We start from the raw sequence: 21,583 nt of genomic DNA, 5'->3' as shown, positions 1-21,583 counted from the left end.
TCAGGTATTCTTCAGATGTTATAAAACTGCTTACGTATTTTAATATTGTAGAGAAAATGGTGTTCTCATGTGTATTATCTACCATAATGAATATTGTTAAGCAAATACCATACATCCTGCCATCTGCTGATGTTAATTAGGGAATGTTTACATAAAATGATAACTATCAAAATAATTAGCTAAATACACTCAATAATGTGATGCCTAAAACCTGCCAAGAAGAACATGTACTAATTCCTATCCACCTCCATTGTTACCTTAAGAACAGCTCTCTCCATAGCAACTGAAAACTTTTCAAGGCAGCAATAAACTAATCCTCTCCAGCTTCCAGAGCACCATCAAGGAATTTTAAAAACATCGGACTTTCCAGCAGCTAAATACTTTTGGGGATTCAAAAGGCCACAAAGCTAGAAATACACAACAGTTAATTTTTTTCTGCTGAAGGTAAGAACACGGTGTTAGAAATGGTTGTGTCCCTATAACTGTGATATTTTTAAATGCTAACCTATTTCTAAATGTTAACTTAAAGCTAAAATAAATTTTGAAACATCAAAACCTTTCAGAGTGTGCTATCCCATGCTAACTTTTATCTGAATGCATGCCAAGTTATAACTCAGCAAAAGTTTTTAGTTTACTCTACTTTAGCAATCTGTTAGCAAAGCATTTCTAAAAAGGAAATCAGATCTGTATTATTTTACAGTGAAAAGAAGCAGATGTTGCGTGTGGCTATTTAACATATGTATGTATATTTCCAAAGGCCTGCTCCTCAGTAAAGGGAGACCTCTTTAGTGGAAAACAAAAGTTAAACTCCTTTACAACTGACATGCTCCTATATCAAGGTAGATTACAGTAAGGACAGAGCTTACAGTACGTTAGGAAAGATATGTCTGGGATAGTTTGCTTTTACTGTTTGGAACACTATCTTTGCATCTAGGATTATTAAAAGTGAGAACTAGTTACTTTTGAGACATTTCTACATTTTTCAAGTTGTATGAATGACATAATTACGGCAATGTTGCAGCTCTTTTCTCTGATGAAAAAGCAGCATTAATTTCCTGTTAAAATGTTTTGGGTTTGGTTTCCCCCCCCTGCTTTATAGCTAATGTTAATTAATGAAGATGAAAACCACTATAAGTCATTGCTAGGCATCTGTATTACTGAACGTTTATATCAGAATTCCTGCACAATGCCTTATTTGCTCCTCTTATACAAGTACATCTACTAGCCCTTGGGAATCTGTTTCCTAATGGAGTAAAAGAGAAAGCAATTATATTTGTTCCTGTACTTACTAAAGGAGATTATGATCAAATATAGTAACATAACAAGGAAATTACAAATGTGTATTATACTCAAAACTTTTAATGTGAAGGAAGGGCATTTCAATTTAACCACTTACCAGTAATTCTACAGAATGTTTAAGGCCACTGTCATCTTAGTTTCCTACTGTTTTAGGCTGTAAAGTTCCTACAAACCCCCTGTTGTTCAGAAACAGCTTGTCACTGCAAATCAGCTTAGCCAACCAATTAATAAATCCTTTCAAACATATTGCAGTCACTCTAATTAAATGGTTTTTGTTTTTCTTTACCATACAAATTCCTCAGGGTTCAACCTTAAGCTGTGAACTACGAACCACCATTCAACTCTCAACACAGACACACACTTACAGGAAGAGAAAATGTGTTTTCTGACCAAGCATCCAGTTTTTTGGGTGGCATTTTCAGCTTTCATATTTGGTGTGGTCACTGCAGAAGCACAGTCTGGGAAACAGCACAAGCAGGAAAGCAGCTATGCTCCCAGCCAAGGCAATCTGATGGAAGTTTTACGCATTCTCTCAGCTGACAACTACACTGAGCTCCACAAGAATCACTCAAGAAAACTGATCAAAATGTTATTGGAGAGAGCTGAATGTCCACAGTGGATTTATGGGATGCAGGAGGATTGTAATCTGGTTAGTGTATAAATTAATGAAGGGTACATTTAAAAGATGAGTTCAGAAATCATTTATTCGGGTGAAGCCATTCTAATGCATATCATGGGCACACACGGCATTGATTCTTTCAAAAAAAAATGAACTGCTGTAATTATTTAATTGCTAATGATTTATATTGCTTATTTATTTTTGTAAAGAGGGCCCCAAGTTCTTCAAGTACACCTTAAAAAAACAATTTATCTTTCACTTATTGCCAGATTTTTCAGATATTTATTTTCAAACTAAGGTTTTCCTCTTTACTTCATCCTACAGTTATAGTGTTAGCTTGAATTTGAAACACAAAAAGAAATTTCTGTTGTAGTTAGAGGTGGATGGAGAGAAATAGGAATGGTTTTGTGAAACATCATCATTCTGGTTGTTGTTTTGCAAAACTCAAACCCCAACCCATGGTTTGTTCAGATCCATATGCCATTTCCCCCAAGCCTGCAAGGTTTAGGGATGGTTTTGGAAAAAAATGTTCTGGTCAAGGTAGATCAAGAGCAGATAAAGGATTCTGCAAATCCAGACTCTGGGATTGGAAGAATTCCAGGGTATTAAAATGTTTGGAATCACAGCTCCCATGTGGGGGCTCAATCCCCTAGTAAATTCAGACTACTGACTGGCCTATTTCTTCCCACTGCTTTGACCATGGAAGGAAAAGGGGAATAGGATGCCAGAATCCATCAACTTTCTGGGGGTCCCAATCCAAACTGGGAGCATCTTCCAAATCTACATTTCTTTCCATCTGGGCCCAGATGGAAAGAAATGTAGATTTGGAAGATGCTCCCAGTTTGGATTGGGACCCCCAGAAAGTTGATGGATTCTGGCTCCAATTAAGATTAATTCAGCTTGTTCTAGGTCTAGCTTATCTCTAACAGCAGGGAATTATACAGAGAGTATTGTGGCTTCATGTCAGAATCAAGAAGCAGCAGGTGGTGAAGGCTAATGATGGGGAAAGCTGATGTTTACTGTGAAAGTAAAATGCTCCCTATACTCAACAGGACCAATGTGTTGGAGAGGAGATTTCAGTCCTCTGCCATAGAGCATCTGCTCATTTAAATAGCCATAGTAGCAAATGCTGACATTTTTCATAACTGCCCCAGGGTTAATGAGCATTGGTAAATAATGTAGGGCTCCATGCTCCCCTACATGGGTTAGTCCTGCATAGAGGAGTGGGAACTTCCTGGGAATTCTTCCATCATGGGCCAAGGTTTTCCTTGTGTTTGTGACCTATTTATAGAAAGTGCAGGGATGATGGCAAAGGAAAGATTTTCTGAACCCTTCTCACAGTTTCTTCTGGCTGGCCTGGGCAAATAGCAAGGTCCATGCAGTACAGTGGCTTTTTTATAAGATTGAAATCCTGCAAGATGAGCTAACAAACACCCAAAATGGAGGAAAACTCATGACAGCAATTGTTCTTGAAACATCTGCAGTCTTTAGAATCAGAAATTAGCCCCTCCTCCTTGGCACTGGCACTAACTTCCCAAACAGTGGGGGTGGGGAAGCCCCAGACCCCTCCTCCCCACCAATAAAACCAAAAAATGGATCAATCAGACTCACATTTCCCTTCTGAATCTGGGATCCCAGCCCTCACAAACCATTGCTTTTTCAGACTATTTAATTTGCAAACAAGACTCCATCCTCCATTGAAATCATTGCCCTGAAGTTCTATACCTTTATTAGATCCTTTCTTTTTTCTTTACTAATTGACCTTCCAAATCCATGGCCATGTGCTTGATGCTCCTTAAGCAGTATCTGGCATTACTCTATCTCCCAAGTGCACAAAAAAGGCATACCTTCTTCTGTATTGTCAGAATCCTTACTAATAATCATTAAAAAATAGGGAGTTAAGTAAAAAAAGCATTCTGCTCCCATATTCAGAAAGGGACTTGTTTGTTTTAGAAAATAAGCATTCTGAAAGTAAGGTCATGCAGGTGTTTGTGACTCTAACATGTTGATAACAGCAAAATAACTGGTGATGAATCAGTCCTCCCAGTGGAGGATCCCACATATTCTCCAATAACAGCAACTCTTTCAGTGCACCTGCTGCCCTCCCGGTAGCAATTTCCTTTTAAAACATCTTGCCTGCCAGCACCAACAATCTTAGTGACTTGAAGTTATCCTTACTAGACCTTGAGGTATAATTATAGAAATCTCTGAAAAGCCTCCACTCCATACAGTATGTGTGTCTTATCACCCACTGGGTAAATTTGAAAGGATAGATTGGCTTAACATGAGCCCTTTAGGGAAATGAGCTAGGAGAATTAAATGTATTCCTCATAGTCCAAAACAATAATACACAAAGACAGTCATGCTAATACATATCATCAATACCAAAGAAGGTATGCCTTCTTTGTATACTTGGGAGATAAGAGTAATGCCAGATGCTGCTTAAGGAGCATCAAGTACATGGCCATGGATTCTGAAGGTCAGTTAGTAAAGGCTAGTATTGCAGATGTTAGACAGGACACAGGGGGCAGATCCTAATCTAATTTACTTACCAGTGTGAATATTTAATTTGGCTATTGGTACCCACAGTGCTTAACCTTTTCTAACATTCCTCTTGGGGTTGATTTAGATTGGGAATATTTCTATTAAAATGTCTGTGAAACATCAACTCACTCACTTGCTTATAGTTGAGGGAGCATATGAAACCTGAGCACCATAACCTGCATTTGATTCAAGTTTTTTGGAGGGTAAACATTCAAGGAATGGGTTTTGACATATACGGTGTACCAGATACACCAGTACACAATGTCTGTAGCCATAAACATAGTTTAACCCAGTAAACTAGGTTTTCTGGCTGCTTTGAATCATTGGAATGGCTGAAGTGTGTCGGTGTATCTTGCCTAGTGACTATGATTTAGGTGCTTTTGTCTACTTTAGAGTCATAGATACTGGAACTAGGGGTGCTACCGCACCCCTTGGCTTGAAGTGGTTTCCATTATATACAGGATTTAATGGGTCTCAGCACCCCCACTATGAAAATTTGTTCCAACACCCCTGTTTATAGTCCTTGTGATCTACCATGACAGTGGAGATCAACTCAAGTGCTCAAGATATACTTGGATTTAAATAGGGGGAAGCTATTAGCATCCTTCCAATGGGACCAGCTGATATGGCCTACAAATCACAACAGGGACAGGATATTTTCAGGAAGGGGCTTTCTGTTCTGGCACTTGCTCACCCACTTACCCTAGTCTGAGAGCACTTGCTGGTTTTCTAGGCCTATCCGTTCATAAAGCCTTTTGCCTGAGGTGACATTGAAAGGGGTCTGAGTATGAGGAGATATGGTGCCTTATTGGCATTGAGCTATTTAGTTTTTTAAATATTATACCTGCTCTTAGGGGGGGAATTCAGAGCAGCACAGACCCATGCATGACTTCTGTCTCTCTTGAGTCCCATTCTGATGACTTAATTGATGCATAGGCTTTGTGCTGACCAAATGTTCTGATAGCACAATTAATAAATATAAATAAATACAGTTTGAGGATACAGGGCCCAATTCTGCTCCGTTAGCCTGTAAATGTGGAGTAACTCTAGTGTTTCCTTTGCCTGGGAGATGATCTAGATGACTTCTTGAAGTTCCTTCCAGCCCTACGTTTCTATGCTTTGTATGATTCTATCACTCACACTAGGATTTTTCAACCTGTGGGTCATGACCCAAAGTTGGGTCACCAGAATGTTTCAAAGGGTCATGTGGCAGCTCCTGTGGCTCTGGTTCCATGGGACTTGCTAGGCTCAGTGCCCAGCTCCAGGCATTGTGACCTCCAGGGGTTGCAGTGCCACTCAGGTTTATTCCAACTGCCCCTCCATCATGATGATGGGGAAAATGACCAAGCTCAAAATGAGTGAGAGAACCAGGTCACAACGCTACTCAGACAGATTTGGCCCAGCTGGCTCCTCATCAGGGGCTGCAGCAACACAAGATGAAACGGCTGGAGTAGGGAGCCAAGCTGAGCCCAGCCAGCCCCACAGGACCTAGCCTCTTCCAGGACTTCCCACTACCACCTCACACAGCCTATTTACTAGGTTGCAATAGGCCATCACCTGCCACCCCACAACTCTCTGGAGCAGGACCCAACCTCCAACCTTGGCCTATTTACTGGGTTGTGAGTCACAGGCCATCAATGTTTACAGATGATCCTGACACCAAAAAGGTTGAGAACCACTGCCTCACACTGATATAACTCAGGTCCAAATTTGGCTTTTTCTGGCCTTCATTCTGCAAACCCACACAAGTGCAAGTGGAGGCCTTGCAGCAGTTAAGGTAAGGTTAAGCGCTAGTTGTAGTCCTTTGCACCGAGGGCCAGAATTAATGCCTAGTGATGTCAATGGGGATCTGTAAATGGACTACAATAGTCCTGACGGGGAGTAAGTCTCAAATCCTTTGGACATTTGCCCCCTTGCTCACAAGCAGGCACGGTTTATGAAAGGCAGCACAGAGAGTGATTTGTCAGCCATGCAGCAGCCCTCATTACTGCAAGATTGGATTTCCATGTTCTTCCCCTGCTGTCCCTATTGCTCATCACATTTTACCTTGTACACACCCCATTCTGCATCTGTGCAGCCTCAAGACCAGTCTCTTTGACATAAAGTTGATTCTCCTACTCTGTTCTCTAATCCTATTTTCAGTGGATTAATAGTGACATGTAATTTGAAACTAATTTCCATTTGTTTTAATTATTCGCAGTGCCTTGAACCAGATGCTTTGTTATTAATAGCTGGTGGAGATTTTGAAGACCATCTCAGTGAAGAAGTATTCCAGAGAATTTCCCTCATTCTTCTCTACTATATTATTCATCAAAGAGACATCTGTTCTTCAGAGCTCAGTCTGAGTAACAAGGATTATAAATTTTACCTACACAGCATGCTCAGTTTAAGGCGTGATGAAGACTGCTATTATTTCTCAAGGAATGAAACTGAAGACATTTTGGCTGCAATAAGGCAACATTTTAAAACTCCTGAAAGCCAGGTAAACACATACCCCCAGCACTCCAAAACACTTACCAAAGATCTAAAGGCTAAAACCTAGTTCTGCCATCAAATTGCAATCAAATAATGTGGTCCCTAGGAACTATACCCGCTTGGGACAAATTAGAGCAGCCCTTTAGCTGATCTAACTTGCGCTGGAGCTGGGCATGGAGAAGAGAATCACATTTCTGTAACCAGTTCCCTGCTGGTCCTTCACTGTGCTACATCCATCAGATACTGGATGTAGCAGGGAATCTGCCAAAAGACGTGGCTGTTTCTTTGACGTGCCAGATACATCTGAAGCTAATCTACCTACCATAATCAGTTCCTCCCGCAGAAAGAGTCATCCAAAGAAGACTAAACTTACGTTAAGAGTGGCAAATAATGTATTCATTATATTTAGCTGTAAACACCCTTATAAAACCAGGAAATACATGGCAGGTATAACTCACCTAGTATTTATTGTTATTTATTTATGTCAGTACCTAGGGACCAACCAAGAATAGGGCTCCATTGTGCCAGGCGCTGTACAAACACAGAATGATAGACAGTCCCTGCCCCCAAAAGTTTACAATCTAAATAATCTATTCTCCTTACAATGTACAGTAATCAAAACCACTTACCAGATTTTCAAAGTTAGAGAGTTGTCATAATATATATTGACCTACTATCACCTCTTTGGATGCTACACAACCCTGTCCTCGTCTGATGCTTACTCTCCAATTCTTCTTTTCTTTTCCATCTCACTGCTCTTTAATTTACACCATACAGTGGTAGCAGCAATCAAGGCAAACAGAAGATTGCTAGAAGCCACTAGCTATACAGCATAAAGCAGAATGCCTGCAATTCCTCTTTCTCTTCGTGTGCTTTGTGTAACCTTTTCCCGTCATAAATTATTCATTGACTAGTACAGTTGGTTCTAAGTATCACTGAAAGTGCCGATTTCCAGGAACTCAAACAGTATCTCAGCAGCTATAAAGACACATCGGTGGGTATTTGGCATGTCAACATGGAGTAACAATCCATACAGCGCTTTACAATGTGGTCTATTTGCTTACACTGGCAGTGCACTCAGTATGTCTGTTTAGTGTCTGTGATTTCATCGTTCACAGAGAGGAGAGTGGGGAGACTCTTTGTGAAAGGTAGTGAAATCATTACAGCCTATCTAATGCTTTGAATCACAACATCTGTGGCTAGGAGAAAGGGTAGGTGATCCAAGGGAAGAAAACCATTTTGGTCAGTTTTTAAATGTTATGATTGTTTAAAACTTGTTTCCTTCTCACAGTAGCAACTAATATATTCAGTTTGGTAGGAAAGAAACGTCTTCAGCTTGTATGGAGATATATTGGCAGTGAATTTGACATTAGAAATACTTGCTTTTCTTCATGGTGCACAGTGGGGTCCTGGTTTGGGATTGGAGCACCTAGGTGCTATGATGATACAAATAAATAATAATAATAATACATGAATAATTAATCAGCTAGCCACTAGCCAAGGTGGGGTTACATGTGTATGTGTCTATGGCTGCTGTTTGTGTAAAATGGACACGCCACTCAGAATGGTGCGCTTATGAGGCTGCAGCACATTTAAGGCAAAATGAAAAACTGGCCTTAAAGGTCTCTCATTCACAGCTAGACATGAAGACCTGAGCTTTGTGCACAAAAATGCTCACACATTTACAGGACTATGTCTGTGCACATCTCTACTGCAATGACACATGCAATTACGAGGATATTTTGATGGCTAAGTACACTTTTATTCATGCAACTGTGATAATTACAAGTGCAGCTGAACTAAATGGACATGGAAACAGAGGCACACAAGTGGACACTGGAAATCAATTTATTAAAATTGATCTTATACATTCCTCCTTCTTCATCTTCTTCTTCGATTACAGTAACTTAGAGGCCCCAGGCCAAGATCAGGGCCTCACTGTGCAAGGCACCATACGCATGTGCTGTAAGAAGTAGTCTCTTCCTCCATGATACTGCAGTGTAACTAGATAAAAGAGACAAAATGTCAGAGAAAGTGAATGTTATCACCCCCATTCTAGAGACGGGGAGCTGAAACACAAAGGTATTAGGGGAATTGTCCAAGGCTGTACCTGAAAGCTGTGGCAGAGCTGGGAATTAAATCTAGATCTGCAGTGTTGCAGTCCAGTGCCTTAACCACAACATCCACTTCTCTTCTTCCTCTTCTGCCACCTTTTGGGATTGTACTGACTACACTCTAGGCAGCAAAAATCTTGAAGGAAAAAATTAAGCAGAAATGACATGAAGACAACAATAAATAAAAATGACTTGAAGTAGCTAATTGAATGTGGTGTTTTTAACTGCTGCCTCAAGTTCCTTTCCCTCCTTCCCAAACTTCCTTCCTCCCCATTACTGAAACTGATTTCATGTTGGTCTCTAACCACCTCTTCATAGCATAACCTCAGGTCCTGTATTCCGTTCTCATTCTCTTTGAGTCTCTTCTGCTTTTCACGCTGTTGATTATACACTCTGTCTAACAACCTATCCACCTTGGGCTTCTGCAATGCTGTGTTCTCCTGCTTCTTTTCCTGCCTGTCTGATGATTTACACTAATGTGACCAAGAACCGCTTAACTAAATTTTTATTCTGTTTCAGTGTGTTGATGTAAGCATTCTGGAGAAAGAAGCTGCCATATTGGACAGTGACGGTGCTGATGAAAATACACTTCCTCGCCTGGCTGCTACAATCATTACTTTGGCTCTCCAAGGAGTCTGCCTCGGGAGAGCAAGTTTACCCACGCCAGAATTCTTTATAAAATATATTTTCAGTTCTCTAAACAGCACTAATGAACTCCAAGTAACAGGTAGGGCTGTGTATTTCAGGTTTGCCTTTTGTGTCAGTACTTTTTAGGTACTTCTTAAATCAGGGTTTGAACCCTGGTTTCATCATTTGTATTTGATAGGTAGAACTCTTCTAAATGTAAAAAGAAAGCTGCGAGACAAGATCCTTCTTTATTTTGAAAAAATTTTTGGACCCTATAAAATAAATAATAATCATATATAAAGTAACCCCAGTTTGCCTTCGACAGCCAGTTCTGGAGATTGTATCAGGTAGATGTAGACTGGGACACAGGGAGCTTCTCAGGGGAGATGAAGTTTGTTCACTCTGTCTTGACTGGATGTTTTCTGACCTTTACTCATAGCTCCTTTATATATTATTTTTCCCTACCCATTTTCTGAAGTCACCAACCTCCAGTGAGACTGGGACACGTAAAGTCCATTTGGTATAGAAATTCCACTTAAGTTCTAAAAGATCTTTTGACAGATACAACTAAACTTAACTACAAATAAGTAGGCCCAAGATTTTTTTAACTGGGCCTAAAATTAAGTAATCTAAACCAGTAGCCTTGTTTTCAACAGTGTTGAGCATCCATCTCCCATTATCTTCACTGGGGAGCTGCAGGATGCCCAGCACCTTTGAAAATCAAACGACTTATTTAAGTGCCTACCGGGACTTTAGGAACTTAACTTTAGGCACCTACTTTTCTTATTTGTGGTTCATTGACTAATGGTAGCTCTTTACAAGGATCTCAAAGTGCTTGAAAACATTAATTAATCTGTGTGATGCACCAGTGAGCTAAGTAAGTATTAATATCCCTATGATGTGTATACTGAGTCACAAGGGGCCAAGTGATCCCAGCGATGGTAACACAAAAAACAAGCTCATGGGTAAAAGAATTCAAGCATCTTGACTCTTAGACTTGTTCTCTAATTCATAGACCACATTCACTCCCATTAGCCCTGGTTATGTAACAAACACTTTCCCTTAAAAAATGTCAGTGTAGAACTCATAAAATAATTGACTCAGGACAATGAATAGAGCCAGTTAGAATACAGAGAGGCACTGTGCTATTTAAGTAGCTATCAAGAGTGAAATCCAGATTGGGGCCACTGAAGTCAATTGCAAAACTCTTGTTGACTTCAACGGAGTCAAAATTTCACCCACAGAATCCAGAGGATATTTTTAACCAGATTGGAACAGTGCTAGCATATTTTAAACCAAAACTCATTGACGTTCATCTTTTAAATATATTTACATTTCAAATATAAACTGGAAAAAAGGGCTAGAATTGGCAGCATATAGGAAAAAATGAAAATAAAGCTGATTACAGTGACAACTTTTAGAAAGAAGCTTTTGCTGACTTCAAAAGTATTTTTGCTCTAGAGAAAGGAAACAAATCAAAATCTTAGCATACATTTTTCTTTAATAAAAAGGTCAACATTTCTTTTTTCAAGCACTGATGGGGACAATTGTTCTAAATAACAATGAAAGTTATAAAACAAAGTATTGCCATCATGTAGAAACGTTCTTAACATTTGTTTGGTAGCTAAATACCCTATCTGAAATTAATTGGTGGGTTCAGCCCAGTTCTTAATGGACAAAATCTCCATTTCACAAAAATCACTACAATGACCCTAATTCTGCAAGTTATTCCATGTTGGCCCATAGTATCCATCCACATACAATAACTTACAGGATCATGGACACTATTTATCAGTACCTTGTTAATGATTTCAGCACAGCTATCAATGATTATATGGCCACAAAGGGTGAACTGGCTTCTTATCTCCTAGAGATGTCAAGAGGAAAACATTAATGTGGCAGTGTGGAGAAGTAACTGCTTCCTGTATAGCTGACTTCATACTCTAGAGCTGTCAAGATGGGATCTTCACATTTACTAGAGAAAAAAGTTATTAACAAAGTATTGTTAAATAAATCTTCAATACTGATTTTCAATAAATATTACAGCACTGGGGAAGTCCAGAAGACTGGAAGAAAGCTAATGTTGTGCCAGTGACCTGGAAGAAAACACAAAATTGTCACTGACAAAGAGTGCAAATGACACAAAAATTGAGATAGTAGTAAAAGTCACTTGTTCAGAGCAATCTGGATTGCTAAATGATCTGGGCACAAGCAAACAGTATGTGTTTTAATATGGTTAAATAAATGTAAATGTATATATCTTGGAACAAAGAATGTATGCCCTATTTACAGAACGGTGGACTCTATCCTGGAAGCAGCGACTCAGAAAAAGATTTGAGCTGAACACAAACTCCCAATGTGATGCTGTGGCAAAAAGAGCTAATGTGACCCTGGTATATATAAACAGGGGAATCTTGAATAGGAGCAGAGCTTATATTATCTCTGTATTTGACACTGGTGCGACCACTACTGTAAAACTGTGTCTAGTTCTGGTACCACAATTCGAGAGGGATGTTAATTAATTGAAGATGGTTCAGAGAAGAGCTACAAGAATAATTAAAGGGTTGAAAAATATGCCTCACAGTGATAGACTCGAAGAGCTCAATCTATTTATTTTAACCAAGAGAAGATTAAGAGGTGACTTGATTGCAATCTGAAAGTATCTACATTGGGAACAAATATTTAATATTGGGCTCTTCAATCTGGCATAGGAGGGTATAACATGATCGAATGGTTGGAAGTTGAAGCTAGATAAATTCAGACTGGAAATAAGATGTAAATTTTTGACAGTGAGGGTAATTAACCACTGGGACAATTCAGCAAGTGTTCTGTTGGACTCTCCATCACTGACCATTTCAAAATCAAGATTGAGTGTTTTTCTAAAAGATACACCCTAGGAATTTTGGGGGGAAAGTTCTATGGCCTGTGTTATATAGGAGCTCCAACTACATGATCACAATGGTCCCTTCTGGCCTTGGAATCTATGAATATGCTACATATTTTGACATTTTGAACAATTGCTGTTTCATCTTTCTCTTTAATTTGTGTCTATAATGAGGTAACACCACATTTTTCTAATAAATTCCTAGAAATAGACCAACTCCTAAGCATGCTGAGGGATGGAAAGACCTGCAATACAAATGGACAAATATACAGTCGCAAAGAAAGACGTCATGGCATGACAATCAGAGATGTTGGATATTTAAATATTCCACTCACATCAGGACAGAAAAATGGGCAATATATAAGTGGTTATCATGAAGATAATGAAAGCAGTGCTGATTGGGATCAGGTTAATTTATTTTTTACTATTCTTACCAACAGTTGGAATTGGATGTCAATTACAAAAGTTCAGGTTGTTTTGCAAATATATAGTGCAAAGGATAAATCTCTTCAATGGATAATATTTATGAATTTTGTGATTTTCTAAAAGTCATATATATATATATATATATATATATATATATATATATATATATATATGACTGACCTTTGTGCTTTAGACTCAAAGCAGCCAGGACATATATGAAAATTTAGGCTTTTTTTCTTCTTCTTTGTAACCAAGTCCTCAGGTATGGTTGCAGTCTTCTTCCTTTTCTCCTCTAGGGTTCCTGTGTTCACCTGTAAGTGCACCAGGTGCCTCTACCCAAGGAAAACTCTCTTAGTGCAAAGAACACAGAGGGCCTATTTGTTGTGAAAATTCCAACACCCAACTCACACAGAGGCATGTTAGTCACAGCACAATAAAATAAAATAGCGATCACAAATTCCAGAATAATAAAACAGTATCTTGGGCTTTGTTAGGTATGGGTAGCTCAGGTGAGAGGAAAATGGAAAAGAGGAGTAGGATAATAAAAGATAAAAACAACAATACATAAACACTACCACCTTAATGTTTTTTGGACAATTTATTTAGGAAGTTTTAACAAGTTTATAAATCTTTGATACCTAAATATCAGAAACAAAATACCCCTCCTAACATTTACAGCCAATAAAAACAGCACTGTGCTCCCTCCTCGCATCTGCTTAAGCAAATAGTTTAGGCTCAGTCTTTGGTGGGCAGTACAGCGCTGAATTAAGTGGCTAGCTTAAAATGCAATATCAAATTAAATAAAGTCTTCACACCAAGGATGGTAAGATTGTCCTTGTGGCTCTCTGGTCCAGATTCAAATGTGCAGTTAGACTGGCTCTTGGTAGCTTGGCCCTGACTGTCTTCAGCCTTTTGGGTTTCTGGTCTCTACTGAGATGACACTGATCACTGTCCCAGAAATCCCAAAGTCTTTCTTTGGGAGAAATGCGGAGGGTCAAAGGGTCCTCCCTGGCCGAGTAGCTCCTTTCCCTACTACACTGTCTCCAAACAAAACCAAAAGTAATATTTCCATACTGAACCCTTTGTCTCTGATTGGTTTTCTTAGTGTTCCTTTTCAGTTCTATCTCTGGCCTGGACCCCAGACAATCTGGGAAACAGAGTCTGAGCCTCTGCAGCCATTGCTGCTGTCGTACAGCTGCAAATCCCCTATAGACTTAATGTGGTATTTCAGAAGTAGCCCTTCCAAAGGGGTTACATTTTTTAACAATACATTTTAAGATGATTCAAAGCCTAGTGGTTTTACTCTCTTGAGTGGATAAAAGATGTACATCTGGCTTTAATTTAATGTTCATTTTATGATATGAAGATGACACAATTGTCTTCTGATTCAATGCCATCCTGACAGTTGTTTAGCTGAGTGATTTTATTTTGAATTCATATCCCATCAGTATAATGATTTTCATTCTGCTGGACCTCAAAGGAGAGTCATGCCAATCAGCCAAGTAGATGTTTAAAGCAAATGTGGCCCCAAAATAACTTAAATGAAGGCCATAGCCAGTAGTGATGCCAGGAGTACAAGGAATATAATTCTCCTGGGCGGAAGGTCAATTTACAAAACTGAGCACTTTTTAGAACTTTTTGGAACTTGGACTTCCAAGACTGTCCTTGAATCAAAGGCTGTGCATTATTCTAGGCATGGCAGTCAAGCTGAGAGCCAAAGTATTTTTGTGTAGCCTTTGAAAGGTTATAAAGATACATTTGGAGAGAAAAGGATTTGCCATCCTTTTCTGATATCTAGCTTCTATTTTTCATTCCATTTCTCTTCTTACTAATTATTTACATTTTCCTTGACAGATCGTTCCTTTAGAAGAATTTGTATTTGAATGTTATTGCTAATTTTATCTTCTGTGTTCCACATGTCCCTAAGATAGCCATTGTGTTCCATTAGTAACAGATGCTGTTACATGTAAGAAATGGACTGGTTTCTTGCTTGCTTCTGCCAGTTCATTTAAGGGCTATAATTTAGTTTTTCAGATATTAGCTTCATATTTTTATATATAATGCCTGAAAAGTAGGTCACTGCAGTCTTTTTAAAACTCTTCTTTGTCTTCAATGATTTTTAAAATGCGTATAAAACTTAAGTAAATAGTAAGATGAACTAATAAGAGCTATAACATTTAGTCACATAAAATTATATAACTCATGTCTATATGTTAATGTATGACTTCTCATTAAAGAAATCTACGTGAGGGGAAAGGAAAGTCATGCATCTATCTGGTGTTTCATAAGAGAAAACGTAAGCTCTATTTATCTTTTTCTGTATTGTTCCCCTCAAAGACAGTATAGATTTCTTTCATCAATAACAAAGGTCCTTATCTTTTCGTCCTCGTGTTAAAAGGCACATAGGGGCCAGAGTTTATGGTAGAAGATGCAAAGGTTCTTGTCACCTACATTCATTTGGAAGGGATATAAAACCTCATGCTTCAGGGCTTAAGACAACTTCTAATAAATGGGAGTTAATAAAAATTTCCCCGTAGACAGGTTGCGCCGGATCTGCCTGCTGCAAGGTTTCTTGTACCTTCCTCTGAAGCAGCTGGTGCTGGCCATTGTCAGAGTCAACATACTACACTCTGTTCACAGTGGGGTAGTTCCTGTATTCTCCTGGTAGCAGGGCCACCTATGCTCATAGAAGACAAGGATCCTCAGGATTCATTTATTGATTGATAGTCCTTTATTCACTCAAACTGTCACTAAAGTCCAAAGAGAATGTTGCCTTGGTAAAGGATGAGCAAGGACAGAAGGATTTCTCCTATTATTGGTATTACTAAAGAATAACTAGAATCTTCTTTCATTTATATGGTAATTTTCTTCCTAAAAGAAGCCAAATAGTTTTACAAGTTTAACTTATAAATTTTAATTAATAAAACTTATATATAGGGATCATTTCATCATTAGTGATTTGCAGCCACCTTTGGAGTGAGAACAAACATTTAACAATGCGCAGCAATGGGGATAAGAAATCAAGAGTACCTTTACTCTCTTCAATTCAGGGTGTATGTATGTAGTCAGAATACAATTTCTTAAGCTGGAATTTTGCCAAGATATTGGAATTAGCAACCATGTTCTTATGAAAAGCATCATGGGAACTTTAATAAATACAAATGATCAGGACCTCCATTTAATGTCTCATCTGACCAATGGTGCTTTTCCCCTAACATTATACTGGGGGACTGGTTCAATTCTTCTGCAAATAAAGAGTGACATCAGCTAAGTAACATTTCTGCAGCATCTAATTTCTCTCCCTGCCATATACATACACAAAGTACTGACTCAGGCAACAATATGGAAATCCATGTTGTACCTGAATTGATCCTTATTACTGTCATGTAATGAATGAGCATTAGAAAGCAAAATCTTTAGTCATTGTATTAAAACATGCCTCTAAACATAAATCTTAATACCAAAACTAGATTATCTCACTAATACTTGACGGAGGTAAAAACAACAGGGCATTTTCTAAAAGTAGTAGTAAACTCCATGCAGTGCTCAGTATAGCTATGTTATGATTCAACCAGTAAAACTTTATAGCTTTAATTAGCTCTATGTGTTATGAAGGGCATAGATATGCAGCACAAATACAGAGCTCATTGCAATACTACCGCAAACACTGGCTGCTAACTTCCTAACTTTGTTCTAAACGTACAAGTAGAAAGCCATGATGTAAAGGATGTGGTTTAATTAGGTTGCAATTTTATTCACGTAACCTATCTAGAAGTACCCAGCTATAAATCATACAGCGGGCAGATGTAACCAGGACAGCACAAATAGAAAATGCAACTTTTTCTTTGAGATCCACTTTTGATTTTTTTTAAAGTTCATGATTCCATGTCATTTAAAAAGTCCTGCAAATCCGCATTTAACCTGAGCATCAGACTCAGTTAATGATATCTATATTTAGTAACCACATATCCTTTCCCACATAGGCTTGCTTCTCTGCCAGTGAGCTTGTGAAGATATTTTTACATAACAGTCCTTCGTCCATCTCTAAAGAAAATTTCAAGCAAATCAGCCCAGCGATCATTCAGCAGCTACTGAGCTGTTCCTGTCAGCTTACAGAATCCAAGCAAACAAAGCTGCCACCAACAACTCTGGAAAGTGAGTTATGTTGCCATTGTGAAGTATTGCTTGTGCTAATTCAGGTGAAGGGTTGCAGGAGTTTAGCTTTCTGGAGCCTTTGTATTCATTAGTAACTAAAAAACAAAACACTCAGATGTTTATACACCAAAGAATTTCACGATGTGCATGTTACACAGTACTATACGATGAGAAGTTCAGGGATCCAGCTCCCAGTAACTATATCACTTTCTTATGAAAAGAACTCTCATTTGGGCTGATTTTTCTTCTTTCTTAGATCTTGTCAGAGATACAGACAGTAGATATAATGGCTATAGTGCCGTGGGAGGCCCTCCCAGTAGTAGAAACTTGGGCCTACTTTGCCCCTATGTTTCTCCAGTTTTACACTGGTATAACTTTATTGGTTTCAGCAGGGATGCTCTGGCATAGAACTGGAGTAACGCAATGATGAATCAGGCCTAGGTGCTGTAACATCTGTTATTTTACACCATGATATGCTGAATTAGTAGTGTTAAGATGCTCTCCAGAAAGTAAATGTGTATGAAAAGTGCAGATTTTCACTTCGTGAAATTTTCACAGTGAAAGTAAAGGTTTTTGTGAGATGTTGTGAAAATAAAAATTAGCAGCTTTTCAAGCTCATCTACTGTCTGATGCCAAGCAAAAATGAGCTCCAGGCTTTGTACACCTTGGACTGTAGAAAGAAACCAGTTAGAAAAATTTCTCAGGGCACATATCAGTCCATTCAGTGCGTATGTCTATTGTATTGTGCCTTATTCACCTGGTAGCTTGCTAGCTTCACTGGGGGCTAATAAATGTTCCCCATGCATCCTTCCAGCCAGTCATCTGTCTGGGATAGAACTTTAGCTCTCTGAACTACAATTGTTAGTCAAGATGATCAAGGATGCAACCCCATGCTGTGGATGTCCCTAGAGCTCTCATTGCCAGAAACTGGGACTGGATGACAGGGGATAGATCACATGATAATGGCCCTGTTCTGTTCATTCCCTCGAAGCACCTGGCAGTGGCTGCTGTCAGAAGACAGGATACTGAGCTAGATGGACCGCTGGATTAATTAGGCTGCTGCTGGGAATGGACTAAACCACAGTTCCACATTGTACATTTGTACTGTCTGTGTGCATTGATTAAACAACATGGTAGATCATTGGCTGGAAGGAGGTTTGTAGACATCCCATTAGTACTCAAAGGAGACAGGAACCTACAAAGTAGCAAGAGGTACTGAGACTCCTAAGAAAGAGTTATTTATTTTCTTCAAGCCCCTGTTACCGTAGTGTCTCACACTCTTTCAAGTATTCATCCTCAAAAATATCTCCATGAGTTAGTGAAGTACTATCATCCACATTTTACAGCTGGGATAACAAGGCACAGGGAGGCTAACTGACTTGCTAAGGCCACACAGGAAGTCTTTCGCACAGCTGGGAATTGAACAAGTGTTTTTACAGCTCAGACAAGCATCCAAACGACCAGATCATCCTTCCTCCTCTAATGGTGATCTCTTTGGAGTGAAACAGACCATGTGTGAGAGATGAAGGCCTTTATGACCACATAGGTCTCTTTGCAGGATTAAGGCCTATATCTGAGGAGCCTTCCAAAAGAGAAGACAGGCAAATGACCTGATGTAAGACAAAAGTAGCCTAATGACCTGAGTTTCATTCCCAGATTTTTCAGTTAGTTGTTGGGTGGTCAGGGGCAGCTCTATGTGTTTTGCCGCTCCAAGCATGGCAGGCAGGCGGCTTTCAGTGGCGCGCCTGCGGGTGGTCTGCTGGTCACATGGATTAGGCGATGCACCTGCAGGAGGTCCGCTGGTGCCGCGCCATCGGTGTCCCTGCCACTGAATTGCCCCCGAAGCTGCAGGACTGGCGGACCTCCCTCAGCCACGCCGCCAAAAGCCGTCTGCTGACTGCCCTCAAAGCAACCGGCAGGCTGCCCCCCCATGGCTTGCAGCCCCAGGCACGCGCTTGCTGTGCTGGTGCCTGGAGCCGCCCCTGTGGGTGGTCTTGGGTAAGTCACTGAGGCCTAAGTTTTAAAAGTGTCTGTTAATGTAGGGTGCCTTCGTGTTTGGGTGTGTAACGGCGTTACCAAGGATCCCGTGTTCTGACGTGCTGAGCACTTTCTGCGCCTGGGGCATAAAAAAAACTTGATGCACCCAAATTAGTGGACACTTTTGAATATTTTGTCTTTAATTTCTTTGTGTCTGTTCCCCATCTTGTGACTTACCTGCCTCACAAGGGTGAAGGGTGTGGTATATATTAGTTAGTTCACGTTATACAGCATCTTGAAAATGTAAGCACATACATGTGGGTAACCTCCCAATCACTCTACTGAATTAGGAAAAAAAGATTATCACTTCTGATTGCATCCCTAAAGGAAATGTGTCCACACCACACAACAAATACAATTTGGAACAGTAGGCGTGGTGTGTTCACAGAAGGCTTATGAGCTGTCTACTAAGAGCATATTTATCTCTCTAAGGCATGAAATCCAGTGGATTCAGCTTTTTTACTTGAAGATCCTTGGCCAATGAATGCTTTCGATTAGAACATAAGTACATAAGAACGGCCGTACCAGGTCAGACCAAAGGTCCATCTAGCCCAGTATCCTGATTACCAACAGTGGCCAACGCCAGGTGCCCCAGAGGGAGTGAACCTAACAGGCAATGATCAAGTGATCTCCCTCCTGCCATCCATCTCCATCCTCTGACAAACAGAGGCTTGGGACACCATTCCTTACCCATCCTAGCTAATAGCCATTTATGGACTTAATCACCATGAATTTATCCCGTTCTCTTTTAAACGCTGTTATAGTCCTAGCCTTCACAACCTCCTCAGGTAAGGAGTTCCACAAGTTGACTGTGCACTGCGTGAAGAAGAACTTCCTTTTATTTGTTTTAAACCTGATGCCTATTAATTTCATTTGGTGACCCCTAGTTCTTGTATTATGGGAATAAGTAAATAACTTTTCCTTATCCACTTTCTCCACATCACTCATGATTTTATATAACTCTATCATATCCCCCCTTAGTCTCCTCTTTTCCAAGCTGAAGAGTCCTAGCCTCTCTAATCTTTCCTCATATGGGACCCTCTCCAAACCCCTAATCATTTTAGTTGCTCTTTTCTGAACCTTTTCTAATGCCACTATATCTTTTTTTAGATGAGGAGACCACATCTGTACACAGTATTCAAGATGTGGGCGTACCATGGATTTATATAAGGGCAATAAGATATTTTCTGTCTTATTCTCTATCCCCTTTTTAATGATTCCTAACATCCTGTTTGCTTTTTTGACCACCTCAGCACACTGCATCGACGTCTTCAGAGAACTATCCCCAATGACTCCAAGATCTTTTTCCTGACTCGTAGCTAAATTAGCCCCCCTCATATTGTATGTATAGTTGGGGTTATTTTTTCCAATATGCATTACTTTACATTTATCCACATTAAATTTCATTTGCCATTTTGTTGCCCAATCACTTAGTTATGTGAGATCTTTTTGAAGTTATTCACAATCTGCTTTGGTCTTAACTATCTTGAGTAGTTTAGTATCATCTGCAAACTTTGCCACCTCACTGTTTACCCCTTTCTCCAGATCATTTATGAATAAATTGAATAGGATTGGTCCTAGGACTGACCCTTGGGGAACACCACTAGTTACCCCTCTCCATTCTGAGAATTTACCATTAATTCCTACCCTTTGTTCGCTATCTTTTAACCAGTTCTCACTCCATGAAAGGACCTTCCCTTTTATCCCATGACAGCTCAATTTACATAAGAGCCTTTGGTGAGGGACCTTGTCAAAGGCTTTCTGGAAATCTAAGTACACTATGTCCACTATGTACACTTTGCAGACCTTGAACCCCACCTTCCTTCTGTTATGCTGCCTGTCCCTTATATATAGCAAAAGAATGTGGTACAACTCAAGAATTTCCCTCCTGTTTGTTCACACAGTTCAGAATATAGGGTCTCAAGTAATTGTTAAAGCTGGACTTGGTTTTATTTGATTCCTTTTCCACAGAGTATGGCTACAGCACTGTTGCAGTTTTACTTATTACTATTGGGTCTATGTTTGGTACAACCCTCATTTTCTTCAGCTCCTGTCAAGAAATCTATACACTCATTTTACAGCTGTTTGTGGGTTTAGCTGTTGGGACTCTCTCTGGAGATGCTCTTCTACATCTTATTCCACAGGTAACATGCCGGTTTGTATTTTCAACATGAAATGTTCCCATATATATAAAGAAATGCAAACCTAGTGAAGCTGCATTCCTTTGATTCTCCCACAACACTGACTGACAAGAGCTCAGGTGCTTTCATCTTTAAAAAATAAAGCTGTCCATGAGATCTGAGAACCAGCATTCTAGTTATACTAGGGACTGTGTAAAATCAGAAAGAGATTTCAGGTTGGGAAATAAAGAAGCAGAAGCCAAAGAATGATGAATGCTGAAGA

The 21,583-nt window shown here is 39.5% G+C and overlaps 1 protein-coding gene across 3 annotated transcripts in view; it reads left to right on the top strand.

Moving 5' to 3' along the window:
• The first annotated feature begins 316 nt into the window (after positions 1-316).
• The window catches only part of SLC39A12 (solute carrier family 39 member 12), a 39,991-nt gene continuing 18,724 nt past the window's right edge, over positions 317-21,583 (top strand). For all 3 annotated transcript variants that reach the window (XM_030550430.1, XM_030550429.1, XM_030550428.1), the window contains exons 1-7: positions 317-444; positions 1,602-1,948; positions 6,663-6,944; positions 9,571-9,778; positions 12,768-12,970; positions 16,972-17,143; positions 21,152-21,324. In XM_030550430.1, coding sequence (XP_030406290.1) covers positions 1,676-1,948; positions 6,663-6,944; positions 9,571-9,778; positions 12,768-12,970; positions 16,972-17,143; positions 21,152-21,324 — 1,311 coding nt within the window. In that variant the 5' untranslated portion in view covers positions 317-444; positions 1,602-1,675. The remainder of the gene's footprint in view (positions 445-1,601; positions 1,949-6,662; positions 6,945-9,570; positions 9,779-12,767; positions 12,971-16,971; positions 17,144-21,151; positions 21,325-21,583) is intronic.

The sequence above is a fragment of the Gopherus evgoodei genome, chromosome 2, assembly GCF_007399415.2.
Source record: "Gopherus evgoodei ecotype Sinaloan lineage chromosome 2, rGopEvg1_v1.p, whole genome shotgun sequence".
Taxonomy (NCBI): domain Eukaryota; kingdom Metazoa; phylum Chordata; order Testudines; family Testudinidae; genus Gopherus; species Gopherus evgoodei.
This window is presented reverse-complemented; position numbering and strand designations above follow the sequence as displayed.